This window comes from Colletotrichum paranaense (assembly GCF_030867605.1).
Source record: "Colletotrichum paranaense strain IMI 384185 chromosome Unknown Scaffold_5.1, whole genome shotgun sequence".
NCBI classification, from domain to species: Eukaryota; Fungi; Ascomycota; class Sordariomycetes; order Glomerellales; family Glomerellaceae; genus Colletotrichum; species Colletotrichum paranaense.
The window spans coordinates 2787639-2803532 of NW_026848963.1; the positions used below are offsets into that span (position 1 = coordinate 2787639).

General features: G+C 51.5%; 7 protein-coding genes across 7 annotated transcripts; 1 reads left to right on the forward strand and 6 right to left on the reverse strand.

The window, feature by feature from the left end:
- Positions 1–67: 67 nt before the first annotated feature.
- On the reverse strand, positions 68–1548 carry CPAR01_07336 (LysM domain-containing protein; the record flags this gene model as incomplete). Its single annotated transcript, XM_060491605.1, has 4 exons — positions 68–767; positions 816–958; positions 1118–1191; positions 1260–1548. The coding sequence occupies 4 exons, from the start codon at positions 1546–1548 to the stop codon at positions 68–70; spliced, it is 1206 nt and encodes a 401-aa protein (XP_060350479.1).
- Positions 1549–2956: 1408 nt separating this feature from the next.
- CPAR01_07337 (binuclear zinc transcription factor) lies at positions 2957–5123 on the reverse strand (the record flags this gene model as incomplete). Its single annotated transcript, XM_060491606.1, has 6 exons — positions 2957–3079; positions 3153–3869; positions 3967–4269; positions 4350–4566; positions 4637–4905; positions 5103–5123. The coding sequence occupies 6 exons, from the start codon at positions 5121–5123 to the stop codon at positions 2957–2959; spliced, it is 1650 nt and encodes a 549-aa protein (XP_060350480.1).
- Positions 5124–7246: 2123 nt separating this feature from the next.
- CPAR01_07338 (NAD dependent epimerase/dehydratase) lies at positions 7247–8465 on the forward strand (the record flags this gene model as incomplete). Its single annotated transcript, XM_060491607.1, has 3 exons — positions 7247–7499; positions 7553–8107; positions 8167–8465. The coding sequence occupies 3 exons, from the start codon at positions 7247–7249 to the stop codon at positions 8463–8465; spliced, it is 1107 nt and encodes a 368-aa protein (XP_060350481.1).
- A 733-nt stretch (positions 8466–9198) lies between these two features.
- On the reverse strand, positions 9199–9522 carry CPAR01_07339 (uncharacterized protein; the record flags this gene model as incomplete). The annotated part of the gene is made up of 1 exon (XM_060491608.1): positions 9199–9522. One exon carries the CDS (start codon positions 9520–9522, stop codon positions 9199–9201), a length of 324 nt encoding a protein of 107 aa, XP_060350482.1.
- Positions 9523–10833: 1311 nt separating this feature from the next.
- On the reverse strand, positions 10834–11754 carry CPAR01_07340 (nucleoside-diphosphate-sugar epimerase family protein; the record flags this gene model as incomplete). The annotated part of the gene is made up of 1 exon (XM_060491609.1): positions 10834–11754. One exon carries the CDS (start codon positions 11752–11754, stop codon positions 10834–10836), a length of 921 nt encoding a protein of 306 aa, XP_060350483.1.
- Positions 11755–12386: 632 nt separating this feature from the next.
- CPAR01_07341 (uncharacterized protein) lies at positions 12387–12827 on the reverse strand (the record flags this gene model as incomplete). The annotated part of the gene is made up of 2 exons (XM_060491610.1): positions 12387–12512; positions 12588–12827. The coding sequence occupies 2 exons, from the start codon at positions 12825–12827 to the stop codon at positions 12387–12389; spliced, it is 366 nt and encodes a 121-aa protein (XP_060350484.1).
- A 1360-nt stretch (positions 12828–14187) lies between these two features.
- On the reverse strand, positions 14188–15671 carry CPAR01_07342 (uncharacterized protein; the record flags this gene model as incomplete). The annotated part of the gene is made up of 4 exons (XM_060491611.1): positions 14188–15095; positions 15166–15258; positions 15311–15541; positions 15614–15671. 4 exons carry the CDS (start codon positions 15669–15671, stop codon positions 14188–14190), a joined length of 1290 nt encoding a protein of 429 aa, XP_060350485.1.
- Between the last annotated feature and the right edge of the window lie 223 nt (positions 15672–15894).

Consider the following 15894-nt stretch of genomic DNA (forward strand, 5'->3'; position numbering starts at 1 on the left):
GGGGGAAAGCTCAGGCAGGCTCATGGTGCCGTTCTTTGAAATCTTGGGGACCTCCCAGCCAGTGCCGTCACCCATCGGCATCTGTTCCGAGTCGTTGTTGTTTCCACCCCTTCCTGGGCCATTCGAGCATGTCCATGTCGTAGTGACTGGGTGACTCGGCAGCCTGCCGACACATCCAGTCCTTGAGGCGATCGTTCAGCTCCTTGTTGGGGTCTACGGCGGCGGCCATGCGCGGCCGGAGGGCTTTTGCTGGCCAGGCGCCGTTTTGCGGCGGTGGCGAGCCGGACTTGATGGATGGAGGCTGCGTCGGATAAGGCGCTTTAGGGCTCGCCGTTGACTCTTCACCATCAGAGCCGTTGTCAATAACGACGGGCCAAGCGGCAGTCGTAGCGGGAACGGGCCAGAAGTCCTCAAAGGCTCGGCGGTTCAGGCTGCCACTGTCCCTCTTCACGTTGGAACCCCCGATTGTCATTACCTCGAAGCCCAACTTGGATAGCGTCATGGGCCGCACCGTAATTGTACTCATCCACGCGTCCTGGCTGGCGGTCATGAGTGGGTAATTGACGGTAGTAGCCGCCCCTTCGTGTGCCTTCTGGCACAGCTGTCCACCGATACAATCTTGGGCGTAGGCCGAGAACCACGAGTACAGGCCAGCGCCAGCAATGATGCGGTCCTCGCAGCCGTGCATCACAACGGCCCACGATGCATCACAACCACTTAACTCGTTGCGAGCGGCACAGGAGTAGGCCGGAAAGAGGCCGACGGAGCTAGCGGAAGGGGCAGGCGGGTTTGGGGTCGGCTTGTAGTATGGTCACTCTGCTTGAATCATGGCGGCGAAGACGCTCGCGGCATTGTGAAAGTTGTATTGGTACATGACCACGTACTCTGATGCCGTGCCGTAGAGCCATGTTGCCCCGGTGCTCTCTACAAGCAGGCCGTAAGCAACGTAGATCGAGTTCTGTACCATGGTGTTGTTGGCATCTTCCAGATCTGGGCCATCAATTTTATGGGCAGCCAGCCACAGCCACATGTTCTCGAAGTATCACGATGCGCCCGGCGCAATGTGCACCATCAGAGGTAGCAGTATTACAGCTCGGGGCGATTTCAGTGGTCTAACCCGGGCACTCTCAGTAGGCGTCAAGTCGGGACCCGTCGCACCGCCGACCCGGACGTGGTAGTCCCAGAGAGCCGCTGGTCCCTTTGCATCAGTAGCCATATCCAAGTCAATGAGCACGGCGCAGATGGTTAGGAGCGCGTACTAGCATCGACTGAGGTCGAATATATGGGGGCCAGCACCCACTCGCCAAGCCTGGTTAACGCGGCCAGCAGGGAGCGGTCGTTCGTGTCGGCGACGGCGGTGGTGACACCCGACATGGCCGTGTTCTCAATGCCGCGGCCGGTGCTTCCAGAGCTGAGTTCAGATGACGGCAGCTGAATAACGACGACGGCACCGACGTTTGTGAAGGGCGAGTCCATAACCAGCGACGACCCAGTGCTGCCGTCGGGATAGTCAAGCACAAACTTGAGGCCTTTGTTCACATCGGTCATGCTTATCGACTTCCACACCCAACCCCAGTCCTTTCTGACCTGGTGGCCTGGGTTATCTGGTAGTTGAGGCATGCCACATCCTCTGAGGGCGGCGCTGGGCGGACGTCGATGATGACGTTGCAGGTCTGGCGGTGTAGATTGGCCGTGTTGACACACTACTGCTAACCGTGCCCGTCTAGAGCAGTCCCGCTGCTGGTGTACTCGTCCGTTGAAGTACCCTGAGACGGCTGAGGGACTTCAAAGTGATCGGTTCTGAGCGACTGGTGGTATCGCCGATGATCTACGCCTCTAAGGGAAGAGGCATTGTGCTGCGTGAGAGGGAAGTAGATGATGGCGTTCTTAATCGTCGAGCCGTTGCATTTTTCGCCGCAACGCCGCCCGTCGTTAATGGCCCGCTTGATGGGGGGGGGGGGGGGGGGTGTGGGGGGGGGGGGGTGGTGTGGTGTTGGGTGTGGTTGTGTCGCGTTTCCCCCGCCCGCCCCGCGGCCGCGGGGGTGGGGGCGGGGGGGGGGGGGGGGGGGGGGGGGGGGTATTGTATTGTGAGTTTCACCGTTGTTGATGGCGCCGTAATAAATTGCAACGCAGAATACTGCGTAAGAGAGATCATCGCCGTAGGGGACAACGCCTTTGGGGGCGATGGACTCCATCCAGTTTGAGTCGGCAGCGGTGCGTTGCGTAATATTGACTGGTGGCTTGAGGCTCTGAATGCTGTTCTGTTTCGATTTTGTTTAGGAGTGCGGCGACCTAGGCGATCTCATCGATGATTTTGAGGAGCGGGGGTCGTCTCGGCGGGCACCGGCAGCTCTCGTCCATAATTACTCCGGTGATAAGTACCGGCCTTGAGCATGTATAGGGCGGCCGAGCCAGCAGCCCGCATCTCTGCTTGGCCATGATTGAGGGCAGCTGGAGACCTCGCGGCGCGTTATTCTGGAGAGAAGACGCAATGCTGCTGCGTGCCCTGTCCTTCTAGCCTCCACTTACCTCCTGTCATCGGGTTTTACGGAGCGGATATTCTTCAATCGCCAACGGTGGTCGAGTCGACTGGGCAAGCGTCTTTCAAGGGTTTTTGAAGGGAAGTGGTGTAAATGGACCGCTGGCCTTCTTGGGACACCGTTATGCGAAGTGCCAAGCACGATACGTACTGCGAGAAACGGTGGAAACACAATCTGGCATTAACGACTTACAAGTGATTCGGCCGCACCTCAAGGCGCAAATCAGCATTCAAAGTCTTGTATTACTACCTGATGTATCGCCAACCCTCGAAATACGATTTGACGGCGCAGCCTTGGAACACCTGAAGCAACTCAGCTTACAGGCATTCGGCTTTTTTCGATAGTGAAACGCATCCAAGATAGCAATGGTATTCCACAGGCTAAGCTTCAAGAGCAGAGCAATTGCGGCTCAGCTACTAATCAGGCATGTTGTGTGCTGCATCGTCCGTAATCTTGCCCTGGTACACGAAGTTGGAGGATGAAGATGACCCCTTTGCCATGATAGGTTCCATATCAAGGCCTGATGAAAATTCGGTTGCCTACATAATCTGAATCAGTACAGTCTGATAACGGGTTTCCAGATGGGGGTGAAAGGACTTTGCGAGTGCTCACCTTGTCAACTGCCTCGGATTCGAGACCTCGCTTTCGCATATCTACCGCGAGCTGAACCGCTGTGGACTTTGTGACGGGGTTATTCCATACCTTGGCAGCCAATATGATGATGCGAAGGATAAAATCGAGGTTATCCTGCCGCCGATAATCCTGGGCTGACGTATCCCAGTTTTCGAGGAACACGAGAGAGGCAGTGTATATGGAGAAGTTCATTATAGGATTCTTGAGTGTGTGCGTGATATCGGGCATCATTCGGATGATATTAAGAATCTCCTCGGCGGCGCAGATCAACCGTGCCTGGCTCTGTTTCGCCATGTGCTCCGGCAGCCCGGATGACCCTATCCTGGCGAGAGCTGCTCTGTGTAGCAAAATGACCGACGTGTGGATGATGGCGTTGACAAAGGTGGCGTTGCGGCTTTGGATATTTTGGGGGAGCGTCAGGTCATCCGGGAGGGCAGCAAGGAGACCCACTAGGTCGTTGTCAATCTCACGGTGGCGTTTCCAGTTCCGACTTGTACGTAGGTCGGTAAGGTCATCGTCTGGTAATGTCCGTGTCGAGTGCTGGAAGGCTTGGAAGAAGGATGCCGCGGCCAGGACCCGTCCTGCAAAGGCGGAGAAGTCGCGACCTTCTTGTAGGAGAATGCTCGTCAGTGGACTCGTCTGCTCTTCGACGCCTGTTTCAAATGCCGTTTCTGACGCAGGGAGATGTGTAGTAATCTGCAAAAAGTTATGTGAGCACGAACGGTCAGACCTTAGATATCATGTCTTCTCCAACTAGGTAGGTAGGGTTCGGCGTTAAATGCTGTTTGCTTACATCTTGCTGGTTGATCATGACTGGCCAGCCTGTGCTACCGCCAACCAACCGATCCGAGCAGTAAATTACCCACCACGTCCTCCGTCTCTCCTCTGCCTCGGACCAGTCCTGTGGAGGCGGAAGTAGAGACATCGCATCGACACGTTCCCCGTCAACCCGGTGAAGGCCGAGCATCTGACCGATCCTGATGGCTCTGCAAAGACTCATTGAAGCTTGCGCAAAGTAGAGTTGCTGGGCTTCAAAGTTGGCGATCAGTGTCCAGCACTGAGCATGTGCTACAGTAGCGAAGAACTGCCCATCACCCTTTTTTTGAGTTAGTATGTCAGCAACATGGTCAAGCCAAAGTTGGCTGATTTCTCAGTGAAAAGGGCCGCACAACTCACTCTCATTTCATCGGCTTCTACATATGCCTTTGCGCGATGGTAGAACGGCATGGCTAGCTGCCGGTGAGTCTTGGCCACTTCTGCGCCAGAGGCCATGACGATGTATTGTAGGCACATTGGAGGCTGCATATGAGGCGGCAAGTACAATGACATGGTATACCGAGTCGGGTGCAACATTGGCGCAGCGTATTGCCATTTTTCAAAGTAGGTCCTCGTTCTGCCGGTAGAGTTAGAAACGTAATAACTTCAATAATCTCAAACCAATAGGCAGTAGTGACAGTTCTCACAGAAACTCAATGACGTCTTGAGATGGTGGTTGCTCAAAAAGTCCGAGGGAGAGTAAATCTGTGAAAGACGTCTTGTCGTTTAGTGGGGGTTGAGTTTGATCTGGAGTACCGCTGGTAGATGTCGTCGCATACGGCAAACCACCCGTCAAGCAATCAGCACTCTCGCCGGCGATTTGCTGAGGCGGACTTTCGTCATTTTCAGAGGCAGAAGGGTTGTCTCCGGTCTTTGCCAGCCGCTCAAGTTGCTCTATAAGATTAAGAGTGTAAGACTAACTGGTTCCCAAGAACACATTGTAATGAGTCCCGTATCATCGCAGGCGGTGAAACCAGAACTGACGTACCTAATTTAGCCTCTAGCTCATGCACGCGTTTTCTCCTGCCGACATTCGCTCTTCTCGACCGTGGATAGTCGCAGCTGTCCCCAAGCCTAGCACACCGTCCACAGCGCGGGCGGGCGCGATCGCACCTGAGTTTCCGTGTTCGGCATTGTGTGCATGAAAATTGGTTGGCGGGAGCATCATTCCCCTCCTGCGATTGCATATTTTCCCTTGGGGTGTTAAAAGATACAGCGCCAAAGAAGAGCGGCGGCTCTCAACCGGTAAACCATCGCCATTATGTTCATCATGGCAGATTTGCAAGAGTCCAACAAAGGGTTAGACGGCTTACATAATTACTCTACCACATGAGTAATGCACAAGATTAGGTTCCCCTACGTAAGGGGGACTGCCTATTTGAAGGTGGAATGTCATTCGACGTTTGCGTACGGCCGGTCTCCGATCAAGTGCGAGCCGCTAAGAGCCCCATATTTCCCGCTGTATTTGACCAATTGTGCCGGGATACGAGAGCGAGGAGGAGCCCCGTCCGGGACCGAAGTTTCGCGGACAGCGGCCTGGACTTGATAGTTCTACTCTCGGCGAATGCCGTCCTCATCATGAGGTCGTAGCATCGTAGCGTTTGGGGACGTTGTATTTAGACCATGACCAACATGTGGAACGATTACATCCCATCATTGTGTGAGTGTTTACCCTTTTTCTAGATGTCTTGGCGCCTATGATCTTATTTCTGGCTTCATCCAGGTCTGCTACATGATGCACAAGTGCAAAGACGCTCATATTGGCCTTTGACTGACGTAAAATATTGTGTCGTAGAACATCAGCCATTACATCCCCAATTAAGGGCAGACAGGGTCGTCAAGATGGTGTAAGTGTCATGGCGAGCGAGCAATTGATGTTCTTCCGTAGAGTATCATTACAGGGTTCCCTTCACGTGGGTCTATAATTTGCGAAGTATTAATAGGTAGCGTGGCAAACTTAGGTATGTACAGGCTGAGTCTAGAAATCGTGGAGACGAATCAAGGCAGCTGGCATCAAGAGATTTTCAGGCCGGTAGAGTCAAGACCATAGATAATCTAATGAACGCTCTAATCCAAAGGGGACCCGCTATTGTATACAGTAGAGACTTGTCACTTACTTTTGTTGGAGATGAATCTACTGGTCTACCTGCAACGGCCTCTTGCGAATATTCAGCTTGAGAAAATGCTCCTTATTTTTACCCCTTAGAGCCATCAAGGCACTCTTGAATGAGTTTGGAAGCTACTAGTAAGCAGCCTTTTGTTTATCCTCTTCCAGGTAATTCAACAGTGCACTCGTACGATTGACATCTTCGGAAAAGATGGTATGAATGGCCAATTGGAGGAGGTCGAGTAAGAAATGACAAATTCTCGCTTTTGACTAGCGCCACACAATGGCAACCTGTTTGAACATCCATAGCTTGAGTAAAAGGAGATCCTTGCAACACATGGCCATTTCAGAATAAGTTGCACATAATTGTCATGAAGTGGGGGCGGGGATCGCCGCAACATGGCATATCAAGTTGCCAAACTAACTTTTGGTGCGAAAGAAAATACACGTAAGAAGAAAAGGCCTCAAATTTGGATTCAGCAACTGAATAAGACCGCACTTTGCAGCATGTATCGTTTCTGGTAGACAGTCGGAAAATTCATGTTTCTGGTACTGTTTGAGTCCCATGTCAAGTCTTGCGTAACTACAACCCCTTGGAACCAATTGTCAGCCATACGAATCCTCAATGTTCGGACGAGGTTTTTTAGAGGAATGGAAAAATTCCTCTGATGCCGACTCATCCGCAAAGAACCAATTGGTGTCGCATTATTTTATCGGTGCAAGTAGCTCTTTTCTCGCGATATGTCGTGGGGGTGCATCGGCTCTGGGTCCCATTTTGTCATCTTGGGCCTTTTCCAGGAGTCCCACTTGGCGTTCAACGACAACGGTCTCTGGCAAAAAGGCTGTTTCAAACCACCAGAACAATGTCACAAGTGACAGACACGAAACCTCTATCTAAATAAAAAGGCGGGGTAGATTTTCCTGAGCCTTAGATGCATTCAGAAAGCCTTCGAAAATCAGTAGAGTTTATAAAATCATCCGCTTGCTTTCGTTTTCGTTCTTGACGGGATGCCTGGCGGTCACCGCGCGCAGCAACGCAGCCATCTCGACAAACAGCCGCACTTCTTGGCTCTGCGAACAGCCACGGTGGTTCTGCACTCGTCATCCTTGTAACGGACAGTCAATATCTTCAGCCTCAAGTTTCTTCAATATGACTCCGGAACGAAAATTCGCCATTCCAAAGGGCTCAACAGTCCTGGTGACGGGTGCGAACGGCTTCATCGGCTCCCACGTCTGCAAGGAACTGCTGCAGCTGGGGTTCAACGTCCGCGGAACAGTTCGCGACGTTTCGAAATGCGCCTGGCTCCCAGAGGCGCTGACGAGACAGAGACCAAAGGGCGACTTCATGTTGGTTTCATTGCCGGACATGGAGAAGGAGGGCGCTTTTGACGCTGCGGTTGAGGGTGAACATTTTGAAGTTCTTACTTATACACCAGAGAGGCTAACACCCTTACAGGCGTCTCTGCTGTGATCCATACTGCTTCCCCGGTGTCTTTTAGCCCAAATCCCGAGAGCGTCATTCCTCGCAGCATCACTGTGGCTCTGAATGCTCTGAAGGCCGCCAACAAAGCGGCGAGTGTGAAGCGGTTCATCTTCACCAGCTCTTCCGTTGCTGCAGCCCTCCCTCGACCCGGGAAGAAGGGAATCGAGGTGAACTCCGACAGTTGGAATACTGAGTCGGTGGAGATAGCATGGAGAGAGGCTCCGTACCACCCTCAGCGAGCGTGGCATATATATGCCGCTAGTAAGGTAGAAGCTGAGATGGCAGTGTGGAAGTTTTATCACGAGAATATTCGGCGTCGCTATGACTTGATAGTCAGCAGTGGTAAGCAACCTGCAGTTCTATGGATACTTGGATTGTGCAATGAAGCTGATTGGGTGTTAGTGCTTCCCGGAACCAACTTTGGAAGAGCTCTGGATGCGGCCAATCAGGGCCATTCGTCAACCTCGTCCTTCATCGAGAGTCTATGGAACGGAACGCACGTGGACCGTCTAGCAAGCATTCCACCACGTAAGTGCATAGGAAAATGTTCACCTCTTGCTTATCCGAGAAGCTCATAAAGACTACAGAGTATTTCGTCGATGTGGAAGACAACGCTCGACTTCACGTGGCTGCTGCAGTGCTCCCAAACGTCCGCAGCGAGAGAATTTTTGCTTGGGCTGAGCCCTTCAACTTTGATACCGTCCTTGACATTTTGCGCACGCACTTCCCGGAGAAGAACTTCGTGGATAACTTCCATCACTACCGCGAGCTTTCTGTTGTTTCACAACCCCAATCGCGGGCGGTTGAGCTGCTGAGGCAACTCGGAAGAGAAGGCTTTGTTCCTTTGAAGCAGAGCGTTCTTCTCAACGTTGAAGATCTATCATGAGACGAATACGAGAACGACGAACGAGAGATATGAATCGAGAGCAAGCAGTCTTGAGGATGCGACGATAACGGGCAGACGCCAACAACTACGGCTCACGATTTTTTCTGAACCCAATTTCTTTGACAACGTCACCTAAGTGTGGCAACATTTTGTTCTTCAATTCCTTTACATGTACATACTTGATCTACATATTCGGTGTCCTTGTCTAGCTTCAACACAAGGCCGGGTCATAGTGTCACTCCTTAAGTAGATCCTCTCAGAGGTGCCGATCGCGCGACAGGGGAAAGGGGTAGCTTAACGAGCATCAACCCTGTCGGCGGGAATGGCCATGGTCTATAAATATCACAATGCACAGAGCACGAGACAAGGTATCACTTGGTTCATCGTGAAAAATGTAAATGCCGTTCGATGTCTCTTGGTTTCTGAACACCCTCAGTCAATTTGCAGACCAAGTGCACTGGCAGCTATTTGCCTGTGGAGGTGGCACAAAGTGTACAATCCACGTATTCGTACTCGCCATCTCAGGCGCCGTGCACAGAATTGGGACGACTGGCGGGACGTGGAACCATCAACCCCGCCTGACTCCTGTCAGTTTGTCACACCCGCGCGTTTGTCCAAGCTTTCAGCGCCATGCTGCCACGCCGATCCCAGACGCACGTTTTGGAGATCCCTGAGCATCCGTGTCAGTTGGCTTTCACCGCTAGAAACGTTTAGCTGGTCAGAACTTACCTTTTTACTGGGACCACACTTGAAGTCCGAGAGCAGTGGAGTCGGACGACTGGCGGGTGGAGGTGCAAGTATCGCCGGCCTCAACGGGGAAGCATGCCGAGCCGTAGTTGCAGAACAACAGCCATTTCTTGGACGTGTTCTTGACAGTAATAGTGGTGTCGGAGAAGGTGACGGAGCCGTAGGAGGCAGCCGTAGCGGTGGAGGTGCTTCCGTCTTGGACGTAGCTGACGCTGGCAACCTGACCACAACCGGGGCAGCCGCCGTCGCGAATGCATTCTCCGGCCAGAGCGGCGGGGATGAGAGGGAGGAAGACAGCAGCGAACTTCATTTTAGTAGCGATTGTTGAGATTTGTTGACCGAGAAAGAATGTGTGAACGAAGTTAAGCTGACAACGCTGCGCTGGTGGGCTGAAGAGTCAAGATGGGATGAACTACCAGGAAACTGATGCATCGAAGGCCAGGGAGGAACTAGGCGGCTTATATCTTACTTACCATGTTGCATTCCCATCGAGTCTAGAAGGTAGCATCTAGCAGTAGACACCCATGATCTTACGATGTCCGATATTCTGCTTTCGCTCTCGTTAACCACTATGCGCCACTATTGCAGGCCAATCGCACGAGAGCCCCTGGCCGATGACGATCGGTCCTCAGAAATAGAGTTGTCTTATTGAGGGCAGTCGGCTTAAGTCTCCCGAAGTACTGTATAATTACTGTAGAGTTGTATACATGCGACATTATCCCCGCAATGAACCGCCCAACTATCCATATTTAAGTCAGACCACATGACTCGATTCAGAAGCGTGCCCCGAGAACCCCCTGAAGTTTATTTGTAAGAACTGTCAACCAACCCGTTGATCAGCATAACTCCTTCTATAAACCGGTTTTGTTGTTTGTCGGTAAGTCCGGAGTTGGAAGGTTAAGTTATAAGGTTGTACTGAAAAATGCAGGATGCCTTCTACGGCTAGTACGGTGCGGGCGCGATGTTGCAATGCACTTTCGAAGAACCAGAGAACCAACTATAGGGAAACAGCCTCATTTTTCCCAAACAGTGTTACCGAGCATTGGAGAAGCATATAGTTCTCTTAAAAATCTTAAGATCGGCAGCAATTCGCTGGATGTCGCAACTTGTTAGGATTGTGCGTGGAGTTGCTGCCCGCGCTTTGAGATCAGTAATTCTTTCCGTCGGCCAACTTATAGAATACACCATAAAGATGGCGAGGTATGATTGAAGACCCCAGAGTTGTATTCCCGCGCGGGTCGGACTTTTGTATGCAAGGTTGAGGCAGGGGCTAGCAAGCTCGCATTAGCTGCAATCGGCCCATCTCACCGGCAGATCGTCCTGGAGTCGATTGAGTTGCCTGATGTGTGCAGGTGACGTCACTGGACCAGGTGGTTCTGTGGGTGTTCAACTTCAGCCGTTGATGCAATGAGTGGTCTTTAATGTTGCATTCGGGCCTCGCAACTCTCTGCAAAGCACTTAACGATATGACATATCACGTGCAACTACTGATTGGCCGCTGCGCTCAAAGAAGAGTATCTTGCTTCCACATTAATCCTATCATTACCTACCTTAGTCTAAGTGCTCTTACTACAGTAGTCATGCAAGAGAATCCCCTCCTGAATCCTTAGCCTGGATATTTTCACTTCTTTACAAAGGCACTCTCCTTCAACCAAGCTCCCATAGTCAGAATGTCTGGATGGACTTTCTTGACCTGTGACAAATTCGCCTTGTAGCCTTCATCCTTGAACCAGTTGACCATGATACCAATCTCAGAGACTCCATGCTTCAAAGCTTTGCCGAGCAATCCAAACGTGGTCCCGACGGGTGCGCCAGTCGCCTTCTCGAAAGTCTGGTTCATTTGCGAGAAGGTAAGCTCGTCACCAGCCAGACCGACCGCCTTCTTGTTCCAGGTAGCCGGGTCATGGAATGCCTCAGCCGCGAAGAAGCCAATGTCCTTGGTCGCGATCCACTGCAAAGGCTTCTCCTTCATGGTGTCGCGGAGCATGGTGAAGAACACCTTGCCGAAGAAGCCTGGCATGAGGTTGTCCATGAAGATGACGGGACGTAGGATCGTCCAGCCCATGTCGGTCTTGCTATTGACGGCGCTGTCGCGGAGGTGGTGTTCAATTTGATGCTTCGTGATGAAATGTGGTACCGGCGTAGGGTTGCTCCAAGACCGTTCGTCACCGCCTCGCTCGACGCTGCTGTAGACAAAGTGCCGTACCCCTGCCTTAATGGATTCATCCACCAATGCCTTGCCTTGCTTTGTCTCACTATCTGACTTCTGGTCGCCCATTGCCTGAACAGAATACACGCCCCATAGAGGAACGGTTCCGGCAACGGCCTTTGCGGAAGCAAATAACGCCGGGGTTGCATCAAGGTCTCCCTCAACGAGTTTGATGTTCGAGGACTTTGCTGCAAGTCGTTTGGCAGATGTCGACTGCGCGTTTCTCGTTACTGCAAGAAGCAGAAAGTCCGATGGCTGTCTGGCTAGAAGAGCACTGATAACGGCACCGCCTTGTTTGCCTGTGGCGCCAGTGATGAGAATCGCGCGTGACATGTTGTTCTGAATTGTCTTGATAGGTTTGAATAAAAAGTTGCCGTAGAACTTCGGTGTAAGTTGAGATGCAGGCCAGAGGCGTTTGTTGGGTTCTTGTCTGTCGCTAATCGGCAACAGAACTTCAGAAGACAAATCAGTCAAGGAGGAAACACCTCTTTTTGTACTCATCCTCAGGAACGGTGCGATGTGAGAGAAACTTCCATCGTGTAAGCTTCGCTCCTTAGTCATTCAATCCCTGATTGATAAGTGAGAAGCTCGATTACCAACGGCCCGCTCCCGAATCGTCGCCGTCTCGGGCCTCTTAAAATTCGGACCTCATCGGAGGCCGGCGCTGATTCGAGGCGACGTCAATTGACCCCACCTAGCGCCATTGAAGTTGGCCGGTCTGGCTATGAGTTTCACTCGCATTTTATTGACGAAGATTGTTCGTTCTCCCAAATTGCACCACTCACTCCGAGTCGTTAAGCAACATGGTTCTTTGCATTCCAGGCAAAGTTTGCATCAGTAAAAAATGTGCTCATAAGGTACTTCAAAATAACTATCATTGCACACTCAGAATACAGGCAGAATTGGCCTCAATAGATGTGAAATGACAAATGCTCGCTTGTTATTCTATTTTTGAACTAGCACGCTCAGTTCTCCGTGCAAGAAGAGGGCCATCCCGACTCGTCAACAGCTCCTTGCGCCGAGCAGAAGTAGTATGTATCCTTCGCCTTATCGTAAGCGAAGTAGATGCTTCCCTTGCCAGAAACGCCGCCCTGTGAGAAGAGTCTGATTAGCACATGAAAGTTCCAGAGGTAAATATGCGGAAGATATCCCATGCTGTTACTTACTCCGTAGAAGGGTATGCCAGAGAGGCTGACGCACTTGCCAGAAGCAACATTGGCGGCAGAGTCGTCCTGTTTGGTTCCGTTGGGGCCCTTCACGGCATCCTGGGCTTCGATCTTTGAAATGGTGGCAGTTTCTTTGCCGCCAGCGCCAGTCTTGCAGGTCAAGCTGGTGGGGAAGTCCACGAACTTCTGGGCGGAGGCGACGGCGCCAAGGGCGAGAATGAGAACGTTGCGGGCGTGCATTTTGACGAGTTGTTAAAGATGCGAGTTGATTGAGCACGGTTTTTGGGTATCAGAAGTACAGAGATGCAGTGGCAATGTTGCTGTAAAATGTAGAGACTGTAGAGAAGCGACTGGTTTGTGAGGTAAGAGAGTGCGGTGAGGATAATGGAAAGGTTTTGGGCAGAGGGTAGAGAAGCCGCAACTTATACTTAAGAAATCCGACTTTCAAAACCCTTTTAATTTTCATAATTGAGGTTGAGTGATCAAAAGACTCGCCGATTAGTCTGCGACAACCCCTTGCGGAGGCTGCCTGCCGGCCCTGGGCCTTGGAATGGAGTCCTGCTTTCAAATGCGCGACAGGTATTGGCAGGGAAAGACCACACAGCCGCGCGCAAGTAATATGAGCGTCAAACTATGTCAACTGCCGCATCTCTCTAAGGTGAGTTGTGGGGGCCTTAGCCTAGGTAGTTGTAAGGCGAGCATTGCCCAGTTCATCGGAAGATGTGGAGGCGGCCGCTGTCAGGTGGTGTATTTTAAGGTAAGCTATGGTCTTAAAGTTCTTAATAGGCGTTTGGTGTAAATGGAATTTGCTTGGTCAGCTCGGTTCGGTTGCCGACGTCGCTTTTTCCGAAACAGCGCTTCAAGGTCACGACTCGAGCATGTTAGTGTCGCCATCAATAGCCTTTTTCGAAGGACTCAGCCCCTAATATTTGACGAGACGGCTCATTACGGTTTCTTCGTTAGGAAAGACTTCATTTGCACGATAATAATCTTCGACTTGAGTCATGTTGCGTTGATCTCGCAAGATTGCGCCGGTGGGATAGCAGGCTAGAGACAAATAGTCTGATCAAGAACAACACAACGATCAGATTCAAGTTGTAAACCTCTTTTATAGTCCCACAGCTCTCCATATTGCGCCAAGGCTTCACTTGTATTTAAATTGCCAGTCTCCTATTCCCCTATGGTACCTGGTCTTGCCTTCAAGGAATTCAAGTTGACGGCAAACAGCTCATCTTCACGCACATCAATGTGGTCTCAATTCATTGCCATATCGCTCGTATACTCATGCGTGGAATCTGATACTTGACGGCATTAGAAATCACAAACTCCAGCTCCTTTGTTTCTCTGAGTCTATTTTGGGCACAGCAAGTCCTGAAGCAAGAAATATTTCATCGCTGTCTTGGAGGAAAACCCCGTTCAAAAGCCCAGAACATACGGACTCATGCCTTCTCATTCTCTATCATCACTAAGCGAAGCTTGTTACGAGGCTCTTGATCTCGCTGATGCAAATATGATCAAAATATCTAACATGTAGTGACCACAAGTCTCGTCTCCGTTGACGAAATAAGGCCCCAGATATTGGACTGAGTCTCACTCAAGTCTAGAACAAGGTCTTGGGATTCCAACCACAAGCTACGCCTCTAGCAACTGCAAAAGCGCAGAACGACAAGATATATAGACCACCCGCAAAGAGTATAAGGCCGTCATAAGTGCCACCTGACCATTGCAGAATAGCTCCAGCGAAGGGCACACCGACAAGGGCACCAAAACTGCAGACAAAGAACGCCGTGCCACTCCTTTTCCCATAGTCTTCGATTTTGCACACCTGTCCAATGCAGACTGGCGTCAAGCTGATGGCAGCTCCGGACCAGAATCCAAACATGACCGCAAAGGCAGTCGTAGCAGCTTCTCCGCCATGCGCTGTCAACCAGAGCGCGAAGATGAATGCCGAGCACACCAAGGCAGTGACGCACATGACATTGAAGGGACCAAATCGGTCTGCGACGTAGCCCGGTAGGGCACGGCCTGGGATCGCTCCAGCGTTGAGCAGTGCACTTAGGAGGAGAGACTTCTGGAGATCGATGCCCTCATGGATAGCGTACAAGCAAATGTAAGTGTACGGGATGAAGACTGCGAACTCGATCAGGAAGACGGCCAATGTTGCGAGACCGAATTTTGTCTCTTTCAGCGCCTTGAGGTCGATTGCGCCACTGGATGTCTTGCTTGGTGGAAGCCTCTTCTTCAAGAGCGTGCATGCCAAAACAGACGCGGCAGCACAGATAAACCCAACCGTCCTGATGGCCCATGGAAAACCAACCCTGGGAGCCATGTAGAGAATGATGAGAGGAAAGACAACGCCGCCGACGCCTCCAGCCGTGCAGGCTATTCCTGTAGCTAGAGCACGGCGTTCCGAGAACCAGTGGCCGACTGCAGCGATGCTCGGGTTGAAAAGAAGCGAAGCTGATACGCCGCCGAGGACACCAAAGGTGAGCAAAAACTGGTAGAACTCTGGCACAGATTGAAGGTTTAGCAATGTTTGAGACTTTGAACATTTACGAGGGAAAACGATGACCCTTACCTTTGCAGAGACTCATCAGCATCATAGACGCCACAGATCCTACGCATCCGGGTATCACCAGGAACCTCACATCATGAGCGTCAAAGATGGGGCCTTGAAGATTTATCAGCTTGAGTCATTACTTTGATTGAGATGTGTCTCATACCAACTTGAGCGCCGCAAAAGTAGAGGAAGAAGGCGTAAGTGCTAAACACCCAGCCTATTGTCGACTCCGGGAGCCCATGAAGTTCATTCTGTGAAACCCAGGCCTGCAGAACTGCAAGAGTATTGAGAAGACCCATGGATGGTATCATGGCGCACCATGCACCAGCCACAACAAGCCATGCATCTTTGCCGCCCTCAGGGTACTTGTGGGACTCTTGTGCTACGTCCAGAGCTGTCAAGGTTCTAAGATCAGCATATTGTACCTTCGCGCTACGAGAGTATTAACGGCAAGTCAAAAACTTACTTTCCGCAGGTTGCGCACGCTCAAGCGAGTCGGCTTCCTGGCGCTCGGCGAGTTGCATCCTGATGGCGCTGGGAAATGATGTTGAGAAATTTCTTTTACCCGCTTCAGACGACCTTTAGACGGCCTTTTAACTAGGCCAATAGAATGAATGTCAAGGAAGGGCGCAAGACTTCTGTAGCCAAGTTGTTCTCAAGACGAACTCGACATCTGCAAGTGAAGTTTTCCAACCAATCAAAGTTAGCGGTGACACAAAAACCTCCCAACCGAGATGTTGTGCCGGG